The sequence below is a fragment of the Folsomia candida genome, unplaced genomic scaffold (assembly GCF_002217175.1).
Source record: "Folsomia candida strain VU population unplaced genomic scaffold, ASM221717v1 Fcan01_Sc007, whole genome shotgun sequence".
In the NCBI taxonomy this organism is placed as follows: domain Eukaryota; kingdom Metazoa; phylum Arthropoda; class Collembola; order Entomobryomorpha; family Isotomidae; genus Folsomia; species Folsomia candida.
The window spans coordinates 530,779-550,940 of NW_019091199.1; the positions used below are offsets into that span (position 1 = coordinate 530,779).

A 20,162-nucleotide genomic window follows, 5' to 3' on the forward strand; every position below is an offset into this window, starting at 1 on the left:
GTGTGTAGGTTATGCAACCGATTTTTCAGTAAGTGCTGGCTTTATGTACCAGTGTTTAGAATTCCCAAATTGAGAGATTTTTTGTCCCATTATTACAACCATATTTTTGAACGTTTTGTACCGTCCACTAATTTGCCACTCACCAATTACCCAACTATGAATCATAAACCCACGCACAATCTCCCGGAAGGAACATAATTTCTTCATCAAGCATTCTTACAAACCCTTTGGCAACCATTATCTCACAGGAAGAACTCTAAGTGGCAACGACAGTGAGGATTAACTAAGTAGAAAGACAAGTGGAAATTGGCCAAATACTGAGATATCTTTAACCCGAGCCAATTTGTCACAAATGCACTTCGTTCCCCTCGACTCACAAAGCTGTCGTTGTCAAGCACGACTTTAACGAGAAATTGAGTGAGCGAGAATTCCATGAGATAGATTCAGTCCCATAGTTCTTGTTGTAGAATCTCAATCTCCTCAAGGTCTTGGAAATGATGAGATGTCCTGTTTCGTGAGAACCACCAGCTAATGGAAATATTGGTATACGGACAGAGATATATAACACCTGAATATATCAATTCCAGGTATTTTATGCCTGCAACCTGCTCAAGGTTAAATATCCCACTTCTCAATGACGCATTAATAATTGTATGACCGGTGCAAATCAGCAGATCTTCAGCAACGTAACAATGCTGTTAGAGAGAGAGGGGGTAATTCCTAAAGAGAAAGTCGAATGGTTTCCCTCTGGCAGATCAGTAAAGCGAAGGACGGAATTTTCTCTACTCTGGCATGTGTACATGAGTATTTATGTACCTACATATGTAGATTCATATGTCCTTAGAACATCCTTAGCATAATGAAATCTTACACTGGGTTATGCAATATGCCACCTAATTCCCCTTATTACCAATCAACCACGAAGAAACCCATTGAAGAATTTCCACCATTTCCACATGGAGTGCTTCATTATCATATATGAAAATAATGCACAAATATTTGAGAATGTGCTGCATTTTAAATCCTCAGAGGACACGGCCAGCAGTTCGCAATGTATGGAATTTACTGAAATTACGACATTCAAAACGAAAACTTAGTTTTAATATTTCGTATCGTAGGATCGTGCCAAAAATCAAAAACACTTTGCACTTATGACTCGGATAATTCATGTTTTACTCGAAGCATTAGCTCCTCTCTCCCGAATGCTGGATGTGTTTTAATGTCAAAAACATGCATGTTAGCTTTTTGTTACCAAACACCTTTTTGTCATGCTTGACTTTCTTCAGCGTGAAACTCGTATGTATTGTCGTGTCATATTTCCTTCTATTTTATATTAGCTTCTAAAAACAGGAATCCATGATCAAAACGTTTTGTACACTAGGCTTAAAAAGAAGAAATAGAATAACATAATCATTTTCAACTTTAGTGAACTTTTGGAGAGAGAATCTCGTCATTTTCTTATTACATAAGTACATAACTGCTATGACCTTATGTGAAGATCTGCATATACAAACAGCGTCCGTGTCCCTTTTATATGGATGGTTCTGGTGGATGAGATTCTTTGCATCGTTCGAAGGAGAAAGATCACTCTCAGCCAAGAGAACAGAGAGTTGTTCGTCGGCTCTGGTTTTAGTTGGTGCAAGAGAAAGTTGTTCCAGGAACACGGGCGATGAGGGAACAGTCGATTGGGAACGGACTCGCAAAACACATCTCTTTCTCGTGGCATCAATCACATTATTAATCTCAACGCTTCTATCAGTTTGCTCATCACTAAAAGAGCACATCTTTCATCATAAATACACTGCTGACCAAGAGTTGGGGAATTCTCATTTATCGCAACGGCTTTTTACAGGAAATGTAGGAATCAGTTGAGGCTATTATTTGCATAAATACATTTTCTACAATACAGATAACATGTGTCTCAAAAACTGTGCAGATTAAAAGTTTTAAAAAGTGCAGGAAATATTGTTTAACTCGTCTCATTCTTAAGTTGTGGAGATTTTTTACGCATATTTACAAGCACGTATTGTAGTGCACATTTTTTCATAGATCTCAAACTAATGGATACCCAAGTCAAGTCACCTTTTGACAGTAAAATTTATAAAACTTCAAACGAACAGTCTCATTTTTTTCAGTGGTAGCATTTTCCGTACTCTGTCGCTGGACATTATGTGGAAGTAAATTTGATCTCATTATTCCAAATATTTCCTAAGCTTGAATACCAATGACATACATAATATATGCAGTGTAGGCTTGACTTGATTTCACAAATATTTGTGACTGAACTGTAAAATTCTTGACAAAGTCAATCCGACGTGAAACTATATACCAATACCGGTATAGATGAAAATTACAAGTATTGGAGCGTGATAAAATTGGAAATAAACTTTGGCCGTAACCTTGTCGGAATATATTCCCTCTGGTAAAAACCGTGCCGCACTTCCAATTCGACTTCCTCATTGACAATTTTTCCTTCCTGACAAACGTGTAGATTTACAAGACGCGGATATATTTCCCGACCAATCAAACCTGGAATTGTATAAGTGCTTCAGATAAATAATTTAAATATAACTCTGACAAGTGATTAAATAATCATGAATCAACTCATTTTATTCTTGACAATGACCATTCTTCTTCACTTGATTGGTAAGCATTTTAACTGGTATTCATATGTACATAGTTTCGCAATCTGACTTCTGTGACCTGTTATTAACGGGTGAAACTCATTAATGGAAATGCCTAGTCTATTTATCTGTATGCACGATACGTTGAGAGCGGATGCGGTTTTCACCAATGTGTTTCTCATTCGCTCGGACGTTGCAACTTCGAATATAGTGATCGTGAGGCACACCCCTGTGCTGTGGTAGTCGAAATTTGAAAATTATTATTTTTTTAATTTTTGGATATGTCGTTCATGGGGGTGTTCTATTTTCGATAAAACTATGTTAACCCGATGGGTGTGCCGAAGGTCCGTTCCCAGCCACGTTTAAGGTTTTGGAGGAATGTGAGACAATGCTATGAATGAATGACTAGGGAACATGGCTGGAGAAATGTTTGAGTGGGTGTGCCGACCCTCCACGGTGGGGGTGTTGCGAGATAATACATGTAAAATGTACGTAAAATTTTAAAAAATAGGCGAGACTATATGGGCCCCATGTAGTATCAAACTTACGGATACAAGTCCGAGCTGTAGTTTAGGGTTTCCAGGATCCCATTTCATTCAATGTGTTCGATACAAAAAATAGTGGTAACAAAATATGTATGTAGTTGGTTGGTCTGTGAAACGCTGGTCTGCGAGCAAAATAATGCACCTTATGACTGAGAATCTCAATGACATCACACGTCGTATTTTTGCATCTTTACTGATATAGTCCGATAAGGAAGTAGGCTTGGGATTAGTGTCCATATATTTTCCATTTGCTACTCGATAATGTATTTATATATGAGCAGCTATTTTTAAAACGGCGTCTTGGAGAGTGACCTGCTTACCGACCACTAGCCTATCTGCATGTAAGAACATGATAACCTGACAGTCATGTTTCTTGATTGCAACATTTTGAGCCGGTGCTAAATCACCTCTTGAGACGCATCCATCCACTTCATCATCATCCTCCATCTCCGTCGACAAGTAGAATCAACTGCGGAGGAAGTGAGACAAATGAACCGACCTCAATTATGGAGCACATAAATTCTCACATCAGACAGACTCGCCTCAATACTACTTAAATAGGAAAAGCTCCTTTCTCCACACTTGAACAAGATGATTAGAATTGAGTGTGGTCCCTGAATATTAATATTTGGGGATTATGGCGCATATTAGTATTTGAGTCGGAGAAAATGAGGTGCGTTGTTTCCATCTCACCACCACTTTTGAGGTTTCGCTTCAAATGGGGCACTAATAAGGTGACTACAACAAAGGTGTTCAATTTTATTGGGAATTGTTGATGGGAAAAACTTGCGCTAATTAAATGGAGAGCCCCTAAAAGACTTGAAAAAGCATGGGCACACACATACACAGCGCATAGAAATACATATGCCATGCATTTATTATGCAATCGTATACATATTTTGTCTAATGCACATAGGAAGCGTCGATTGCGTGGCCCAAGACGAAGTGGAAAGTTCCAGTACCAACAACAGCAACGTTCTCCTCCAAGGGCCGAAAAAAGCCAATACAGCAATGACGACGACTTCCATTCCTCCTTCGACCAGACTCAGAAGAAACAATCCTGACATAAATTACGAAAAAGTTTTAGTGCAGACACTTCTAAAGGATTATGACATCTCCGTCCGCCCCACAAAAAAGTCAACTATTGCTCTCAACCTAACGTTTGGGTCAGCGTTAACACAAATCATCGATGTCGTAAGTGAAAAATGGGCATAAAAAGGATAAAAATGGAGTATCGTACAAATATTTTTAATTCTGAGCACTTTAAATTGATAATCAAATAATTCGTTTGTTTTAATTTCTATCAATTGTATCTTGTTTTTAAATAGTTTTAATACTAGTTATTTTGAAATTTCATTAAAATTACCATACTCATTGAACGGTAAGCCAGTCTTAAGACTCGATTGCGGCTGAATGACTTATCCAATCGACTTTAAACAGACACAGTCTTAGGATTAGTTAGTACTGTTCATATTAGAAATCAAGCTCGAAAGGGTTCATACAGGGCACATGGCACCAAATATTTTTTATAGTCGAAGTCACGTTTATTTCAAAAATACTAACAAACATAAAACTAATTGTAAGTGTCACTAATTAATATGGATAGTCTCACACCCTCGCACTCTTCAGAACTGTCAAATGGTTTGACTTATTAGTTTAGAAATTAAGAAAGTTAAGAAAGACTACGAAAATAAATGGTTTGGACCAACTTGGACTGTATGGAGGTTTCATTAATTAATACGGCCTGCAAAAATAGATTTCACTTATCAGAATTAAACCAATTGTGAGAAATCCAATTAAAAAAATTTGATTTTACGGTTCAGGGATTACCCACTTGGACATATGTACGCAGGCCTTTAATCCTAAGTAGTATAAGTACGCATGGTGAATCATTTAATTTTTTGGTCGTCGTTCGCAGTAATCATTCGCATTTCAGGCACTGCTACCATCTCATTCAACACAAATCCAGTATGTCACGCAAAGCTCACGAAAGTGAAAGTTTTTGACTATGAAGAACTTGCGTTGTGGAAAAAATGAGATGAGTTCTTGGAGGATTCTCCTGCAGAAGTCCAAAGCGAGATTAATTTGATTCATGAAATTGGAGAATTAGAACATTTATCTCTTTAAGTGCAGAGGATCTTACCTGGTTAGCAAAGCCACCTTCCAGTCATCAATGTTGGAACTAAATTGGGAGGAAAACTTTAGAAAAGTTGGAAATGTGGAGCATGAAAGTAAGAGAGGTTTCATGCATATGCCTTTTCAGATCTATTCAACTTTCCTCGTTATTTGTCATTATCATATGGTGATTGATGACAATGCAAATTTAAGTTAGAATCACAGTTCCATCTGGGTTACATATGAACATTTACAATTTGGTCATTTTGTTTTGTCAAATTTCCCTTTTTGTTTAAAAGAATTCACCGATTAAAATAATGCATACATGTTGGAGTGAAAATGGTTGCATAGAAAGTCAATGCATTTTACTAAAAAATCAGGAATAATAAGAATACTAAATACTACTGAACATGTCTCTCAGTGTGCATGAAGAAGACTGACATTGTTTCAATGGTTATACATATGCATGTCTGTGGCTTTAGTTAATTCTTAAGGATTATTCATTAAAGGATTTCCATAAAAAGTCCACCCATTAAATGGATTAGTTTTGAGATTATGCAAAAATTATGTGCGTCAGGTTTCTTTGCACCGCTTGGAACGCGTTAATGCACGTCTACAAATATTTGTAATCTCTACCTCATTATTTTTTACTGATTTTTAAAAGAACGATTTCCCTGTGAAATGAAAATAACTTTCCAATTTTAATACTGCTAAGAAAGATCATAAACTGGGAAAACGAGAAACCTTTTCAAACAGTTTTTACATGCCTCCAGAGAAACACGTACACATTAACGTTTGTATGACTTATTTTTGAGTAAACAAAGTTGATTATGATCAAACTTCTTGAATCAAAGTCTAAATCAATATTTGCAATACTGTAGTTGAAATGTAAAATGTTCGAATATATCACTTTGTACGATAATTATCTTGTTTTTGATTTAAAAGTCGATTCGATCAAATGTGAAGACCTTTATTTGGTACATTAACTCTCACGTAAATACATAGCCAACAGCGTTATTTGCACTTTCATGTTATTAGCGCCCCAATGTCGTCAATATTGACTAAATATGAAATACGCGAATCGAATAAATTGAATTTTAGGTTACGTAGTTTTTGCCCTTCAAATGACCTCACTTTTAGCCTATTATATTTATGTATGTGACTCTTGTCAAGGAGGCCTCCTAAGTTGAATTTCATTTTATTCAGGATGAAAGGAATCAGGTGTTGACGACGAATTGCTGGTAACAATCATAAAATATTAACGGAATTGTCAAACTTGCATGAATTTCTGAGGTACAAGAGAATAAGTTAAATCGAATCTAAGGTTGAATCAAATGTGGGTTGACGAATCTCTCAAATGGAATCCGGATGAATTTGGTGGAGTGAAAGTAATCCGCATCCCTGCTGAACGGGTGTGGCGGCCGGACGTCATTCTCTATAATAAGTAAGCTTATGTATTTATAATGCATGCATTTTTTGCCTGTTAACAGCTCAATAACTTGGATAAAATAACAAATTTTTCCAGTTATAATAGTTATAAAACTCTTTTTAAACTGTCACAAATTTGACCCAACTCTGTAAACTTTTATTGAGTTATGATCTTCTTGGCCATTAGCACTCAAGCGCTTTTTTACAAGGATGCCTACAATTCTAGAAATGGTGTACGAGCTATATTTCCGCTTGTTAGATTTATGAGAAACTTTAACTTGCTTTTAAAGTTACGTTGCATAACCAGTCAATTATATTTGTACAATTTCAGCGCTGACTCCCAATATAACACGGCCATCGTAAGTACCAATGTCATCGTGAAATTCAACGGCAATCTTACCTGGCTCTCGTCTGCAATTTTCAAGTCTTCGTGCCAGGTTTAGTTTTATCTATTATATTTATTTCAATTTACAAAATAATTAATAATTATTATTCGGGTCAGATAAATGTGGAGTACTTTCCCTTTGACCAGCAAGTAATTCGAGATCAAATTGCACATTATTAAATCACACATTATTCAAAATTGCACTCTGAAATTTTGCAATTTTGCAGAATTGCACTCTGAAATTTGCGAGCTGGACGTACGACGGATTTCAGGTGGATCTTTTAATAAACGACGAAGCAGGGGACCTGTAAGTGGAGTGTAATATTATTCTGATTACTAATTATTATTTCCATTATTAATTGAGGTATTATTAAATATCTATTATATGAATATAGTTCAAATTACGTTCCCAATGGTGAATGGGACCTCATCAATGTAAGTTTTGCTTAATTACTCGAGTATGAAATTAGTTAAAAATGACTTAATTCCACTGGAAAGGAGGAGGCACCCTCCTTACGTGAAATGTCCCACCGTGATATTCGGCTCAATTTTTGATATGTTGTACATTTCGACGTGCCGAACAAAAAATGTATTGGTCCCTAAGCCTTAAGTGACCTGGTTCGACCGGAAATAGAGGTCAAAGGTCGTGCACTTTTTCGCGCGAAACCCCATAAACCGTATATTTTTAGAAAGCTACGGACCTCCCCAGTCCGAATATACACCATACTTGGGTCAAAGGTCAACCCTTGGCCTGTCGAGGTCAAATATGTTATTGAGGCAAGGTAAGATTTTTGGGGAAAAGTGGCCAAAGTACATTTCTGATAGGATGACTGCACCCTTGCTGGAAAAGGGCATTATTACATAGTTGGTTAACACTACATAATCAAGATCAATAAACACAAATGTTAGTGTTAACCAACTATGTAATAATGCCCTTTTCCAGCAAGGGTGCAGTCATCCTATCAGAAATGTACTTTGGCCACTTTTCCCCAAAAATCTTACCTTGCCTCAATAACATATTTGACCTCGACAGGCCAAGGGTTGACCTTTGACCCAAGTATGGTGTATATTCGGACTGGGGAGGTCCGTAGCTTTCTAAAAATATACGGTTTATGGGGTTTCGCGCGAAAAAGTGCACGACCTTTGACCTCTATTTCCGGTCGAACCAGGTCACTTAAGGCTTAGGGACCAATACATTTTTTGTTCGGCACGTCGAAATGTACAACATATCAAAAATTGAGCCGAATATCACGGTGGGACATTTCACGTAAGGAGGGTGCCTCCTTACTTTCTCGAATTTTCTTGTAATTAACAATTACTACAACACTGATCAAGGTGCACGTTAAGAGGAGCGTTATTCGATACTCATGTTGTGAGGAGCCCTATCCAGATATTACCTATTTTATCGTGCTACGGCGACGACCACTGTTTTATGGTAATTTAGACTTTAACATAACAGTACATTGCATATTTGAAGCATAGTGATGCCGTAGTACAGTTATCGTAAATGAAAGACTGAGACCCTAATGAAAATTCTACAAATCCTAAATTGAAATAATTTTTTCCTGTCCTTATCCTCCAGTGTTCAACTTGATACTTCCATGCATCCTTATATCAGGCTTATCGCTAATGAGTTTCTACATGCCTAGCGACTCGGGAGAGAAAGTCACACTCGGAATAACAACTCTACTAAGGTTTGCAAAATCAATTACTTGTCAAACTCAGTAAAAAAATATACAATTCCTAACGCGGTGACTGAAGAAACTTTTCTCAACAGTATGACGGTGTTTTTAATGGTGATTGGCGAATCCATGCCGCCCACGTCTGAGAAGCTGCCCTTGATAGGTGAGTGGCAGATGGAATTTGTTGGTCCCAAGGTCAAATAAAAATGCAACTTTGTGTAGGTCTGTATTACGGAGTGACGATATCTTTGGTCTCCTTCGCCACTGGACTCTCCGTGGTGACCCTGAGCATTCATCATCGTGGGATGCGTGGTGGAAGGCTTCCTCAATACCTGAACCGATTCCTTTTTAATTATCTCGCACCTGCCTTGCTTTTGAAATTGGATATTCCCAAGAAGCGAATGCTGGCAGAGAAGCTGACAAGAGAAAGTCAAGCACGGTCTGATGCTAACAAGGAACCAGAGTCCTCCCTTTCCTGCAAAATTCCATTGGTAACAAATACTGTATTTTACACACATGCATACACAAATGTCATAATCGCATATGTACATTCCGAGTATTTGCCATCCGCTTGAAATCAAATATGTTTCAATGATATCAATTTTGTCAAACTTTCTCCAGACGGACATGTGGAGAGTCATGTACCCAGGTAACTGGTTTTTTATTAGTCATTGAAATTGCTCAGAATCAGTGTTTCCAACTTAAACTCGGTGTGTCTGACTGTAATGTGCTTTACTTTGCTATGAATAATGCTGCACTTGCCAGGTTTGCCATCCACCCCACCAGGATTGAACTGTCATTGCGATTGCAATAAAGTTAATCACACAAACTGTCGCAGGAGTTGTCGTTTTCACAACAGGTGATCACATACATGTTCTTAAAATGTAGATCTTTTATTAGAGCTACATCTAATATGTATAACTCTGCATAAAATATGAAGAAAACTTGGCTATGCAAGTGAAAGTAGTGAAGAATGCGAAGGAATTTTTGTATTTTATTTTCTACCTTTTCTGATAAATTCAGATGTGTGTCCTACTGCGACTTGTCCTACTTGGATAATGCATGGCAGAATTGTCACCCTTCAGAAACACTGCATCCTTCCGTCTCCTCCGCATTCCGTCCCGTGATGCGGGTGAAGGGCATCCCGTGCACCGACGGGCTGGGTGGTGGGACGGAGACTGGGGAGGAAGATGGGGGCGGAGGCGTGCTCGGTGACAATCCAACGTCTGCATTCCCCTTTCGACCACAAGCACCTGGAAGACCCTTCTGCAACTCCATGTTGGAGGGGAGACGACGGGACTGGAGAGAGTCTCAGATTCTGCAAATGATGAGTCGGGTGCTGGACACGATGGAGAAGAATGAGCAAAGGGTGGAGGAGATGGACAAGAAAGATGTCATCAAGTTGGAGTGGCAGCAGGCGGCTTTGATAATTGACAGGTAAGAGTTGAGGAGGTGGAAAGCCAGAAAGTTTAAATAAGTCAATATTGGTTTACGCAAAGAAATTGCTCTGCCATAATCTCCAACATTTAAATCGTCTCACATTTTCAGACTTCTTTTGTGGATCTTTGTGGTGACAACGGTCGTGGCGACGTTTGGCATCCTGTACATGTCCCCGTATACGAAACTCTTTACGGCATAAATCCTTAGAATTAAGCTGGTGTAATATTTACATATGTCAAGAGAGATGGATATTGTATTGGTGTGAAAATAGTGAATTTTGTTATGCATGGCCCTCTGTCCACATTCTTACACATACATATGTACATACGTATATTAGGATAAGCTACAGAGTATAAGTACGTATATAATTGTAATTGGTGTCCACGTACATAAATGTGATAATTTATTTATTGACTAAAAACATGGATGTCTTTACATACGTAAATTTAATGAAGCCACTTTGTGATGAATGAGCTAATTAATTAATTACGTAATTGGAATTAGAAATAAAAAATACCAACATTTAGGCCACTCATAATTTCATCCAAAGTCTATTGCTTTCACCATGTAGGAAGAATAAAAGACCTTGAAATCATTATCTACAAATCAATTAAATCAACAAATTGTGCATACATGGTCGATATGAGGATGAATGAGAACTGATTCTCACACCGAATCAGGTCCACCTCTTCGGCGAGTCATCTAAAAAAAATCTTGGTTGTGCATATTCAGTTATTGCTGCTTTCACTTGTGTGCTTTCCCTTTTTAAGTTGTTTCTACAAATACTGCATACATACTTGCGTACACACGAAAGAAAGAACAATGAGTCACCACCACCAACCTTTTGATAACATTAGACAACCACCACCTCCGCATTCCACCACCACAAAAACATCCCTCGCAATTTATTCCCCACTTTTCAATTACCTAAAATTTGTAGGAGTATTTCCATTCAAAATCCAGTCAGAGTTTGAAACCATAAATGAGTCAACAACAACCCACGAGCTCGGATCTAATAAGAGCATTTATTTGCAACAAGTCGGTAGTAAAATCACCCAACGGCTAGTTCGGATGAGATTAAATTATGAACGAGGTGGATCTTTTGCCATGTTTGCGAAAGCTCAGCTCTTGAGCTTCAGCTTAGAAACAGCATTTGTTACAATTCAGTTTATCCGATATTTACTGTTTGAAACCATAAGCTCCAAGATCAAGTTGGGATTACTGTTATGGCCGGCTACGAGTTGGGCTACCCTTGTCATGGGCTTCAAATTCTACCTGGAAAGGGATCGCATTTGTGAAATCATTTCTCGAGTTAATGCCATTCAGATGGAAATATTCGGTATGCAAATGATTTATAAGGAAATACTAGTGAACCAATACTCTAGTAAAATCTGATAATTTTCCTGATTCGTTATCAGAGTCGTTATTTACATATAATCCTTCAAGTTGTGTAGGAGGAAAGTTTGTGATTATGTTTTTAGTCATTTATTTAATTGCTTCATTGTATTGATTGTATTATTTACAGATTTCTACAATAACAATCACGTAATCCAGGCTACGAAGAATCACAAGCAAAAATTTCGAGAGTTGGTTTTGGCCACGTTTGTTGTCACAGTAACCGGGATGGTGACAATGGGTTTAAAACATAAAGAGGACCCCCGTTTTCCAGGATTTGTTTACAGCGTGATCTGTACTCAAGTTGATAATTTATGGCTCGAATATATTTTATTGCTTCGAGAATCCTTTGTTCAAATTTACACTTGGGGGTTGGTCGTCCAATTCATATTGATTTATCTCGTCGTATCCAGAACGGTAGAATATTGTCTCATCATCGTTTCATACCATAACCACTGCGAGGATATCGATGATCAACAACAAGAGCGTAGTTCCCAAGACGTCGACACAACTGCTGTTACTACAAATACTCCTCTATTCCACTGGAACAACGTTGGGTCACCTAACAATGCTCTCACATTGAGACCACCAAAAAGTGTAACAACCACGCGAAAAGACATGACGAATGCAATAATGTTCTATCAGAAGTTGGCCCGCATTGTACACGAAGTCAATGAAGCGTTTGCTTCATTGGTTTCATACCTTTTGGGAGGCACCCTTGCAATGTGCTGTATTTTTGCATACATTCCACTCAGACATTGGAGATCGACCCATGCTGGTAGTATGCTTTTCTATGTTTTTACATTCTTCTCCCTGGTCCTCGTTCTATCCCAATTTTATCCCGTGTTGGGAATCGCGCATGAAAGAAGCTTACAATTTAAGCGGTCTTGGACCGGATGGTTGGCATCCTCCGAAGAAATCAGAGACGAGCAGACCAAAAAAGATGCTACGACAAACGGGAAGAAACCTCAACGTGGCTGCTGCTGTGATGACCAGCACGATTTGCAGAGGTTAAAACTTCGACTCAGCGCGTGCTACCCAATTGGTTTCAAATGTGGAGAATTCTTTGTGATCAGACCCTCAACAACGCTGACCTTCTTCTCCGTTATTGCTACATATTTGATAATTATGCTACAATTTGATTTGTAAAACTAGTAATTAACAAATTTTCAACAAATTTTACATGCAATCTACAATGAATGAATGTGTTAATTTAAGTATTTTTGGCGATAATTAATCAATTACTTTATTTATCACGAACGATCGATGCAATTAGCAAACTAATTTGTAAGTGTACCCATATATTCGTAGTCTTGCAACGTTTGCATCGTTTGCCGAAGCTTGCATAGAGACGTACATTCATTCAAGAAACGACAGCTAAGTAAAAACGTTAATAAAATGGAACCCACTACTACTGGCCTACGAATAAACGTAGCATATTACATGTATTTGAAATACCTCGGAATATTTCCCTACAAATTTTCATACAAACTTTCTTCGAAAGCTCGTTTAGAAACCTTTACCATTTCAAAAACGATAACGAACGAGGATTTGAATAATCCCAGTGAAAAGAGAGAAAAAGATTGCATGTCCACACTCAAAGTTAGTATTTTGAGAAATGGATTTGCTGCAAATCTGGCTAATTTTGTGTTAATAATTTGGGCATTAAAATCAATTTTTACTTTGACTCAATTGTTCCGATATTCATTTTCTCGACAAAGCAATTCTAAACTGACATTAGGATTTGTTTGTTTTGCTGGATCAACGTTTGCGAGTTTGGCAATTCAAATAAAATTTCGTCAATATGGACAAAAATTATGTGACTTAATGAACAGTGTGCATGAAATTGAACAGGAAATTTTTCGTAAGTCAGTGCAATATTGTACATGCACATAATTATCATTATTAGAAAAGCTTTGATGAATTTGTCTTATTGCAGAGACTTACCAAACACCACTCGTGAATGACATCATTGCGAGGCACAAGGAAAACTTTAAACATTTCATCGTTGCAAAGGTGATCGTCGTTTTTGCTGCTGTGGTCGTATTGATCTTGAAACACATTGACGAACCATTGTACCCTGGGTTTATTAATTATTTCATCAATTCAGAAAATGAGAGCTTAATTTTGGAACTCATTTCCTGTCTCTATGTTGTTTTCACACAAGTCTACATTTGGGCAATAATATCACATCTCGCCATGATAGGGCTCAGTACGTCTCGAACAATCGAGTATTGTCTAGAAATCATTTCATTTGCCGAGTCAAAACCACGGATGCCTCCAACCCTAAAAAATGGAATTCCTGCAATTCTCTCGGAATTAGATATAGCGATCGTGTTTTACAACAAGCTCCAAAAAGCGATCGAACAATTTAATGCCATTTTTCAGTGGCAGTGGTTTTGGCAACTTGGAGGGTCTCTAATAACGTGCTGCTGTTTGGCATATATTCCTCTGAGACACTGGAAAACTACTTCGATCCAAGGGTTGGGGTTTTATGTGTGTGGATTTGCCTCGGTAATGTACATATTTTGTCGACTGTATCCCGCAATGGGGGCAGTTTTTGATGGGTCGGTGCGCTTCAAGCAGTCGTGGGTCAAAGGGCTGGCTCATTGCTACCAATTCAACCGCCTCGAAGACGTTAACTTCTATAAGAACCCACAAAATGTTATGCTAGGCTGGGGCGTGTCTAATTATAGTAACAATAATTATTATCAACACCTTCTTTATGAGTCAATTAGGCTAAAATTGAAATGTTGCTACCCCTTTGGGATCAACTGCGGTAGTTTCTTTGTGATTCGACGGCACACGTTGTTGACATTTTTCTCTGCACTTTCTACATACTTGATTATCATGTTGCAATTCAATATATAGTAAAAAGTTGGTCAATTATTTTATGTGACTAATTACTTGTAACATTTTATATAGATAAAATAATAGATAGATATGTATTATGTCAGTTCTAAAAATAAATATGTAGTATTCATCAAAAAATGGATTCTATTTCGTGCCTGTTAAGTAATTGCCTAATGCATATGTATATTTACATTATACCACTTGACACAGTTAACAGCATGTGGCAATTTTATTTGTCATGAATGGCACCTCCCTCATTATTTTATTTGTATAATATACGTGGCCAGTCTTGTTTAATAATTAATTACTGATCGTCGTGTATCCATTTACGTTATCGCTTTGTAAAGTAGGATTTTACATATAGGTTCATGATACACCATTTTATTGGGAATTATGTTAATCGCGGATGAATTTAATATTGAACTAATTTCAATTATTTTTCATTCTAAGTTATGCTATTCACGGCAAATTTAAACGACTTGTCCACTGGGGACTGCTTGCGAATGGTTGTAGCCGTGTGGTCTCGGGAAAATTGGGCGACCGTCTTCACTCCAGTCAATTTTCTCAATTCTCGCAATTCGATGCCCTTCAATATTTGTCGTGGTTGTTGTCCCATGATACACCATCCAAGTTTCTGATCCATCTAATCGCCGATAATATGCAAATCATATTTAGTAAAGACTTCAAAAAATAAAATAGATCGATAAGGTTGCATATTTGGATTACCTGGAGAAACTGTAAATGCGGCATGCCCAGTGGTGTAAACTTCTTCTTCATCATTCCTATAGAATATAGGTCCATCAGGCATCTGCCAATTGGACACGGTCATGGGATCCAATTCGTACGAAATATTCATCATTGCCAACGCGTAATTAGGTCCCCACGTGGAGGATACCGAGTATACACAGAACGACACATTGTTCTTAAAGATGAAGAACGGACCCTCCTTGACACACCCTTCGTAACATTCCCATTCCTCCGTGGGGCGTTTCAACTCTATCTTTGGGAACCCAACCTGTGTTGGAGAATTCATTGGAGCTATGTAAATTGTTAATGGGCCGAATGCCCACGTGGCGAATACGAAATAGCGTCGGCCATTGCCATGATTAAAAATAGTGCCGTCGATTGCAGCAAAGTCCCAGTCTGGCATTAATCTAGTATTAAGAGTGCAAATATGTACAATTTTCTGCATTACTGATCATTCCAAGCAATGGAAATAATTGTTATACCTGATGGAATCACTCCAGTTCCCCATGGGGTTTGTGGGGTCGTCCGCCTTGATGACATACATCCGATGGTCCTTTCCTCCTCCAGTCATCGTAAAATATATGTACAAGTCGCCATCCACGACATGCATCTCGCTGGCCCAAAGGTCAGAAAATCCTTCAAGGGTGGAGTACGCTACAATGCTTTCTGCTTCTCGAAAACTCGTTAATAGGGAGCTTTTGTACACGGTGAGGTTACGTTCTGTATTCTCCGACAAGGTCAAGTAGTAAAAATCGCCAAGCCGAAGGATCGTAGGATCCGCTGAATTTCGATCTAATATCGGATTCCTGAACATTTGCTGCGATGCAACAAAGTTGATTGAAATCAAGAGCAAAAGAATTAAATTCGACATTTTACTTAAAAAACCATATGTGAATGTCGGATGATGCGAAAAAAATTATGAAAAACAAAAGTTTGTCTCACTTTGAAGGAAAAGTTTATTATTTTTGGTCTCATTTGTTTCTGATTATCTTGTGCATATCAGGTAAGCAACATTGGATTATTGATAGCATAAATCAATTATATGCATTAAATAGAAGTATCAATCGAGCATCACGATTGACACTTGTCATGATTCGTGATAAGCACTATCATAAGAGACATACAAATATTTGGGAATGGTCCTCGCGATACATATATTCATCAACTACTTAATTGCATGATTCATTTTAATTTAACGAAGTGCTTATTTGGGAAAGTTTCCGTCCAGTAACAAATAGTGGACTGGACATATCCTAGATCCCCTAACGAGAATTTAACAGATGAGGACAATTCTACATTTACATATCCTTCACATTGATTACGTATTAAATGTGTTTAGTTTAACTCGGAGTTAGCGAGAATTAACTGCATAATATGCAGTTAATTAAGTGTCACAGTAGCATATGTGACACTGCGCATGCAATGCAATGCAACTTAATTACCAAACCCATATAAATATGTAAATATGTAAGTGCATGCATAGTGATATTCCACTTGCTCGACATTATGACTGATGGATGATGCATCTACAATGTTTCCGTATAAAAACAAACACTGAAAACGAAGTTACACGATATTGACCTGCTTCATCAGCATAATCACATCAGTGACCATGAAGGTATTAGTTGTAGGTTGCACATTATTAAATATTAAAATGGGAAAAAATCATTTCAAATTGAAAATTTCAATTTTGTTTTCAAATTCAGACAATTCTAATTCTCGTCCTTGTCTGGAAGACGGCAAGTACTCTCAGTTCTCTCAATAACACTGAGGTGGGATTAAATCTGACCGTGATAAACACGACCAAGCAAGAAGAACCAACTTCCGACATGCATGCAAAACACGGACAAGTGTACAAGATGGGATTAGGATTGGAGTCCCCCATGACGGAGAGGAACCACAGGTTTTACGGTGTCGGAATTGTACCACCTCCATATTACCAATTCGGCTCTTTAAATCCGTACCACTTCAATGGGGAATTTGCTCCAAACTGCGGTGACTCCTACCCAAACAGAAGATATAGTTGTTACGGTCTTGGGCGAAAATGACAATAGAAAGTACAAATTTTGTGCATAAAATCATGGTATTGTTGGTTAATTGATTCATGTATGGGACTGACCTTGCATTCCAATGTACTAGAATCCAAATGAAGGATTTCAGCCATTCTATTTTTCTGTCTGCATTGATCATGCATTATTTCTACTATGAGAGACAACTTTACATATAGCAATAAAAAATTGTAACCAGCACCAAGTTCATTGCATGAATATAACATTCATTGTCCATCAGAGCATTTAACCCGCTGGAAAGTAAAACGTGCAGTAAAACCATCCAGCTGCCTGTTGAGTTTTCGAATAAAATGTTGTCGGAAAATCAAGCAGAGGATTTTTTTGTAAATGTGCTAAAATTTCCAAACTGGAAGGATGTCAAAGGGAACAATACCGCAGAATTCTTGAAACAGATCCTCCAGCGATACCAATATTTCTGCTACTTCCACGTAAGCGTGATACTAATAAAAATGCATTCAGTTGTGACATGTGTAATTTATTGGTGATAGAATCAGGAAATGGCTGCAACCGAACCTTCTTGTCGTCGGAGTCCCGTCGAGGAGGATTCAGTTCGAAATGGGCTTGCAGGGATTGGAGGTGTTTGTATTCACCAGAACTCATTTATGGCCTTAATCCTCCGAACGATTGGATTTGACGCATTTATCACGGCTGGAAATTGTCTTGGCTCTGAGGTCGAAGGGGAAGGAAATCATTGCATGTGCGTCGTAAAAATTAATGAAAAGGAAATTTACGCCATTGATGTTGGGTGTGGTCAACCCGTGGATGGACCAATTCCTCTGCACAACCTGCCATACTCCGGTTTTGCAGGTGGATTTCGGTACGAGTACAAGCATAACGAGGTAACAAATCGGTATGAGAGGTGGCAGTTGGATGGTACTTGCTTCCGGGGAAAGTTTGTAAGTTTATATCGATGCGCTTAATTCATAACGGGTACTTCATGACATTACAGACGTTAATTTTTCCAATTATATTTATTAGCCGGATCCAACGACTACCCAGTTACGCTACACTTTCAGTTTGATACCTCAAGAGTTTGGCTACTTTACCGAATCGCTGGTCGACATTTTTACGAATGCTGACAAATCCATATTTCTGACGAGTCCTTTCCTCTTCCGCTGTCTTGATTTGGAATCAGAGGCCGGAGAAAATGGACGAAGATACATTCTGATTTTCGGAGCATCAATGGTCATTTATGACAATGTTAACAAGGAGGTGACGGATTTTGCAAGCTATAAAGAACTCCAACCTGTAATTGCCAAATACTTTCCAAAGATTGAAGAGGCGATTGTACATAAAGCTCTGGACTATTTTAGCAACAATGGTAAGCCCTTGATATTGGGTAGAACAGCATAATTATCTACGTGAGTTAATTGTCAGCCTGATTTTATTAAATGAGATTGAGATTAATAAAAAACCTGTGATCAGGAATGACTAAAATATTTGAAGCATTTATTTTCATACGCTTAAAATAGTTCATTAGGAGAAACAGGTATTCCAAATATATAGACAGCAATGTACTTTTTAGAGGTCTGCTTATAGTACAGGTTACAGATAAGGATCAAACCAATGTCTCTCATAATACCTAGGTACATAATTGCATGCTACTATACCACGTGAAATCGTCCTTTTGTGGCAGTTTCTTATCCTTAGTGTACCAATACCCATTGTTTTTTAATGCAATTTGTAAAAAAATTAGGTCTTATTGCTGGAATCAACTACTTATGATTAAACAAAAAATTTGGCAATTTATTGCGATGATAATATTGCATTTAACCTTTATTAGCTTAATTTAGCAAGCTAATTTACAATAGAAATAAGTATAAATTCAATGAAACTAATTAATTACATGATTAAGGGTACCTTACTCTTCACACATTTTGAATTCATATCGAAAAGCGTTCAAACAACTTTTCCGCAAAGACGTGACAATTGGCGTACACGAAGTGATACTCTTTCACGAGTTCATCCGAATAATAGAGCCACTTGATCAACTCCTTCATGCTCCCTTTGCCTGGTGTTTTGCATATCAACCCCACTCCCCTTCGGTCGAGACGTCGATATTTGTCCTTAATAAACGACATTTTTGTACTCCTTTGAATTGTGACGCCTTGCTTATTCCGTTCTATCGACCAATAGTAATTGCCAGTCTGCAGGATTATGTACGCATGGTAGGTCAGCACGTGTGTGATTTGCCATTCTAAGAGATCACACTTGAAATGCCAAATTGTTTCAATGACATCGTCGTCCTTGACATACTTCCTGCTGACAGTTTTCAACTCCTCCTCGGTAATAAAATATCTGTTCCAATTCGAAAGGTGAGGACCTGGATCAAAGTATATCTTCCCATCCCAACAATTCCGAATTTCTTTCCCATCTTTGGATGAAGCGGAACCCATTCGGTCAGTCTGCTTGCGTTTGTATCTGATGGTATTAAGTAATTAAAACCAACACTATTGGCATAATTTATTTAGCTAATAAACTATAATTTTTTACCTGATTGTGGTTTGGAGATGTTTTTCCTACGAAATTACTTGCAGAGTGGAGAGGACAAGATGTTAAGAACACGATGAGAGAACAAGAGTGTGTTGTTCCTTGGTTTCTTTAATCCCGGATCTAAATTCCTACATAAATAAGTTTTTAAGAAGCATGTACGTTGTTACGTTGTGAATAAATGACATTGAACTGAGGATGAGAAAGACAACACGGCCCCATCAGGTATTACATCTGTTCATTATATAATGCCGTTCTTTTTAATTAAACAAATAAAAAATAACAAGAATCAAGGGTATGTTATTCTGATCTGGTTTTGTCAAGATACCTAATTAATTAATAGACATGCGTCCTTATTATTTTCAAGATTGGAAGGATTCCTGATTTTT

General features: G+C 37.8%; 3 protein-coding genes and 1 long non-coding RNA gene across 6 annotated transcripts; 2 read left to right on the forward strand and 2 right to left on the reverse strand.

Moving 5' to 3' along the window:
* The first annotated feature begins 1,681 nt into the window (after positions 1-1,681).
* On the forward strand, positions 1,682-10,817 carry LOC110851984 (neuronal acetylcholine receptor subunit alpha-5). 2 transcript variants are annotated; one of them, XM_035854067.1, is made up of 17 exons: positions 1,682-2,422; positions 2,492-2,646; positions 4,086-4,363; positions 6,491-6,525; positions 6,609-6,728; positions 7,044-7,149; positions 7,215-7,247; positions 7,325-7,404; positions 7,493-7,532; positions 8,433-8,532; positions 8,680-8,791; positions 8,875-8,942; positions 9,002-9,270; positions 9,401-9,428; positions 9,545-9,638; positions 9,803-10,216; positions 10,328-10,464. In XM_035854067.1, the coding sequence occupies exons 2-17, from the start codon at positions 2,595-2,597 to the stop codon at positions 10,416-10,418; spliced, it is 1,920 nt and encodes a 639-aa protein (XP_035709960.1). In that variant the 5' UTR covers positions 1,682-2,422; positions 2,492-2,594; the 3' UTR covers positions 10,419-10,464. The 2 variants fall into 2 exon arrangements, with proteins under 2 accessions (XP_035709960.1, XP_021955625.2); XM_022099933.2 differs by having other exon boundaries at positions 1,682-2,646; positions 10,328-10,817.
* Positions 10,818-14,653: 3,836 nt separating this feature from the next.
* LOC110852100 (alpha-L-arabinofuranosidase B) lies at positions 14,654-16,188 on the reverse strand. The gene is made up of 3 exons (XM_022100079.2): positions 15,697-16,188; positions 15,194-15,621; positions 14,654-15,110 (listed from the first exon to the last, which is right to left on the reverse strand). The coding sequence occupies exons 1-3, from the start codon at positions 16,083-16,085 to the stop codon at positions 14,938-14,940; spliced, it is 990 nt and encodes a 329-aa protein (XP_021955771.1). The 5' UTR covers positions 16,086-16,188; the 3' UTR covers positions 14,654-14,937.
* Positions 16,189-16,680: 492 nt separating this feature from the next.
* LOC110851879 lies at positions 16,681-18,720 on the forward strand. 2 transcript variants are annotated; one of them, XM_022099806.2, is made up of 4 exons: positions 16,681-16,832; positions 16,921-17,711; positions 17,772-18,179; positions 18,262-18,720. In XM_022099806.2, exons 2-4 carry the CDS (start codon positions 17,574-17,576, stop codon positions 18,634-18,636), a joined length of 921 nt encoding a protein of 306 aa, XP_021955498.1. In that variant the 5' UTR covers positions 16,681-16,832; positions 16,921-17,573; the 3' UTR covers positions 18,637-18,720. The 2 variants fall into 2 exon arrangements, with proteins under 2 accessions (XP_021955498.1, XP_021955497.1); XM_022099805.2 differs by having other exon boundaries at positions 16,694-16,841.
* Positions 18,721-19,041: 321 nt separating this feature from the next.
* On the reverse strand, positions 19,042-19,939 carry LOC110852573. Its single transcript, XR_002548146.2, has 2 exons — positions 19,777-19,939; positions 19,042-19,704 (listed from the first exon to the last, which is right to left on the reverse strand). It is a non-coding gene; the product is annotated as an uncharacterized LOC110852573 (long non-coding RNA).
* Between the last annotated feature and the right edge of the window lie 223 nt (positions 19,940-20,162).

Bases quoted from the DNA above. Each gene is read 5' to 3' on its own strand.
- LOC110851984 (XM_022099933.2), top strand. From the start codon at position 2,595: ATGAATCAACTCATTTTATTCTTGACAATGACCATTCTTCTTCACTTG. The intron at 6,729-7,043 runs GTAAGCTTATGT...GTACAATTTCAG, and splicing joins GACGTCATTCTCTATAATAA to CGCTGACTCCCAATATAACA. The intron at 9,429-9,544 runs GTAACTGGTTTT...TGCACTTGCCAG, and splicing joins GTGGAGAGTCATGTACCCAG to GTTTGCCATCCACCCCACCA.
- LOC110852100 (XM_022100079.2), bottom strand. From the start codon at position 16,085: ATGTCGAATTTAATTCTTTTGCTCTTGATTTCAATCAACTTTGTTGCA. The intron at 15,622-15,696 runs GTATAACAATTA...TCTTAATACTAG, and splicing joins AACTGGAGTGATTCCATCAG to ATTAATGCCAGACTGGGACT. The intron at 15,111-15,193 runs GTAATCCAAATA...ATCGGCGATTAG, and splicing joins CGCATTTACAGTTTCTCCAG to ATGGATCAGAAACTTGGATG.
- LOC110851879 (XM_022099806.2), top strand. From the start codon at position 17,574: ATGTTGTCGGAAAATCAAGCAGAGGATTTTTTTGTAAATGTGCTAAAA. The intron at 17,712-17,771 runs GTAAGCGTGATA...TATTGGTGATAG, and splicing joins AATATTTCTGCTACTTCCAC to AATCAGGAAATGGCTGCAAC. The intron at 18,180-18,261 runs GTAAGTTTATAT...TATATTTATTAG, and splicing joins CTTGCTTCCGGGGAAAGTTT to CCGGATCCAACGACTACCCA.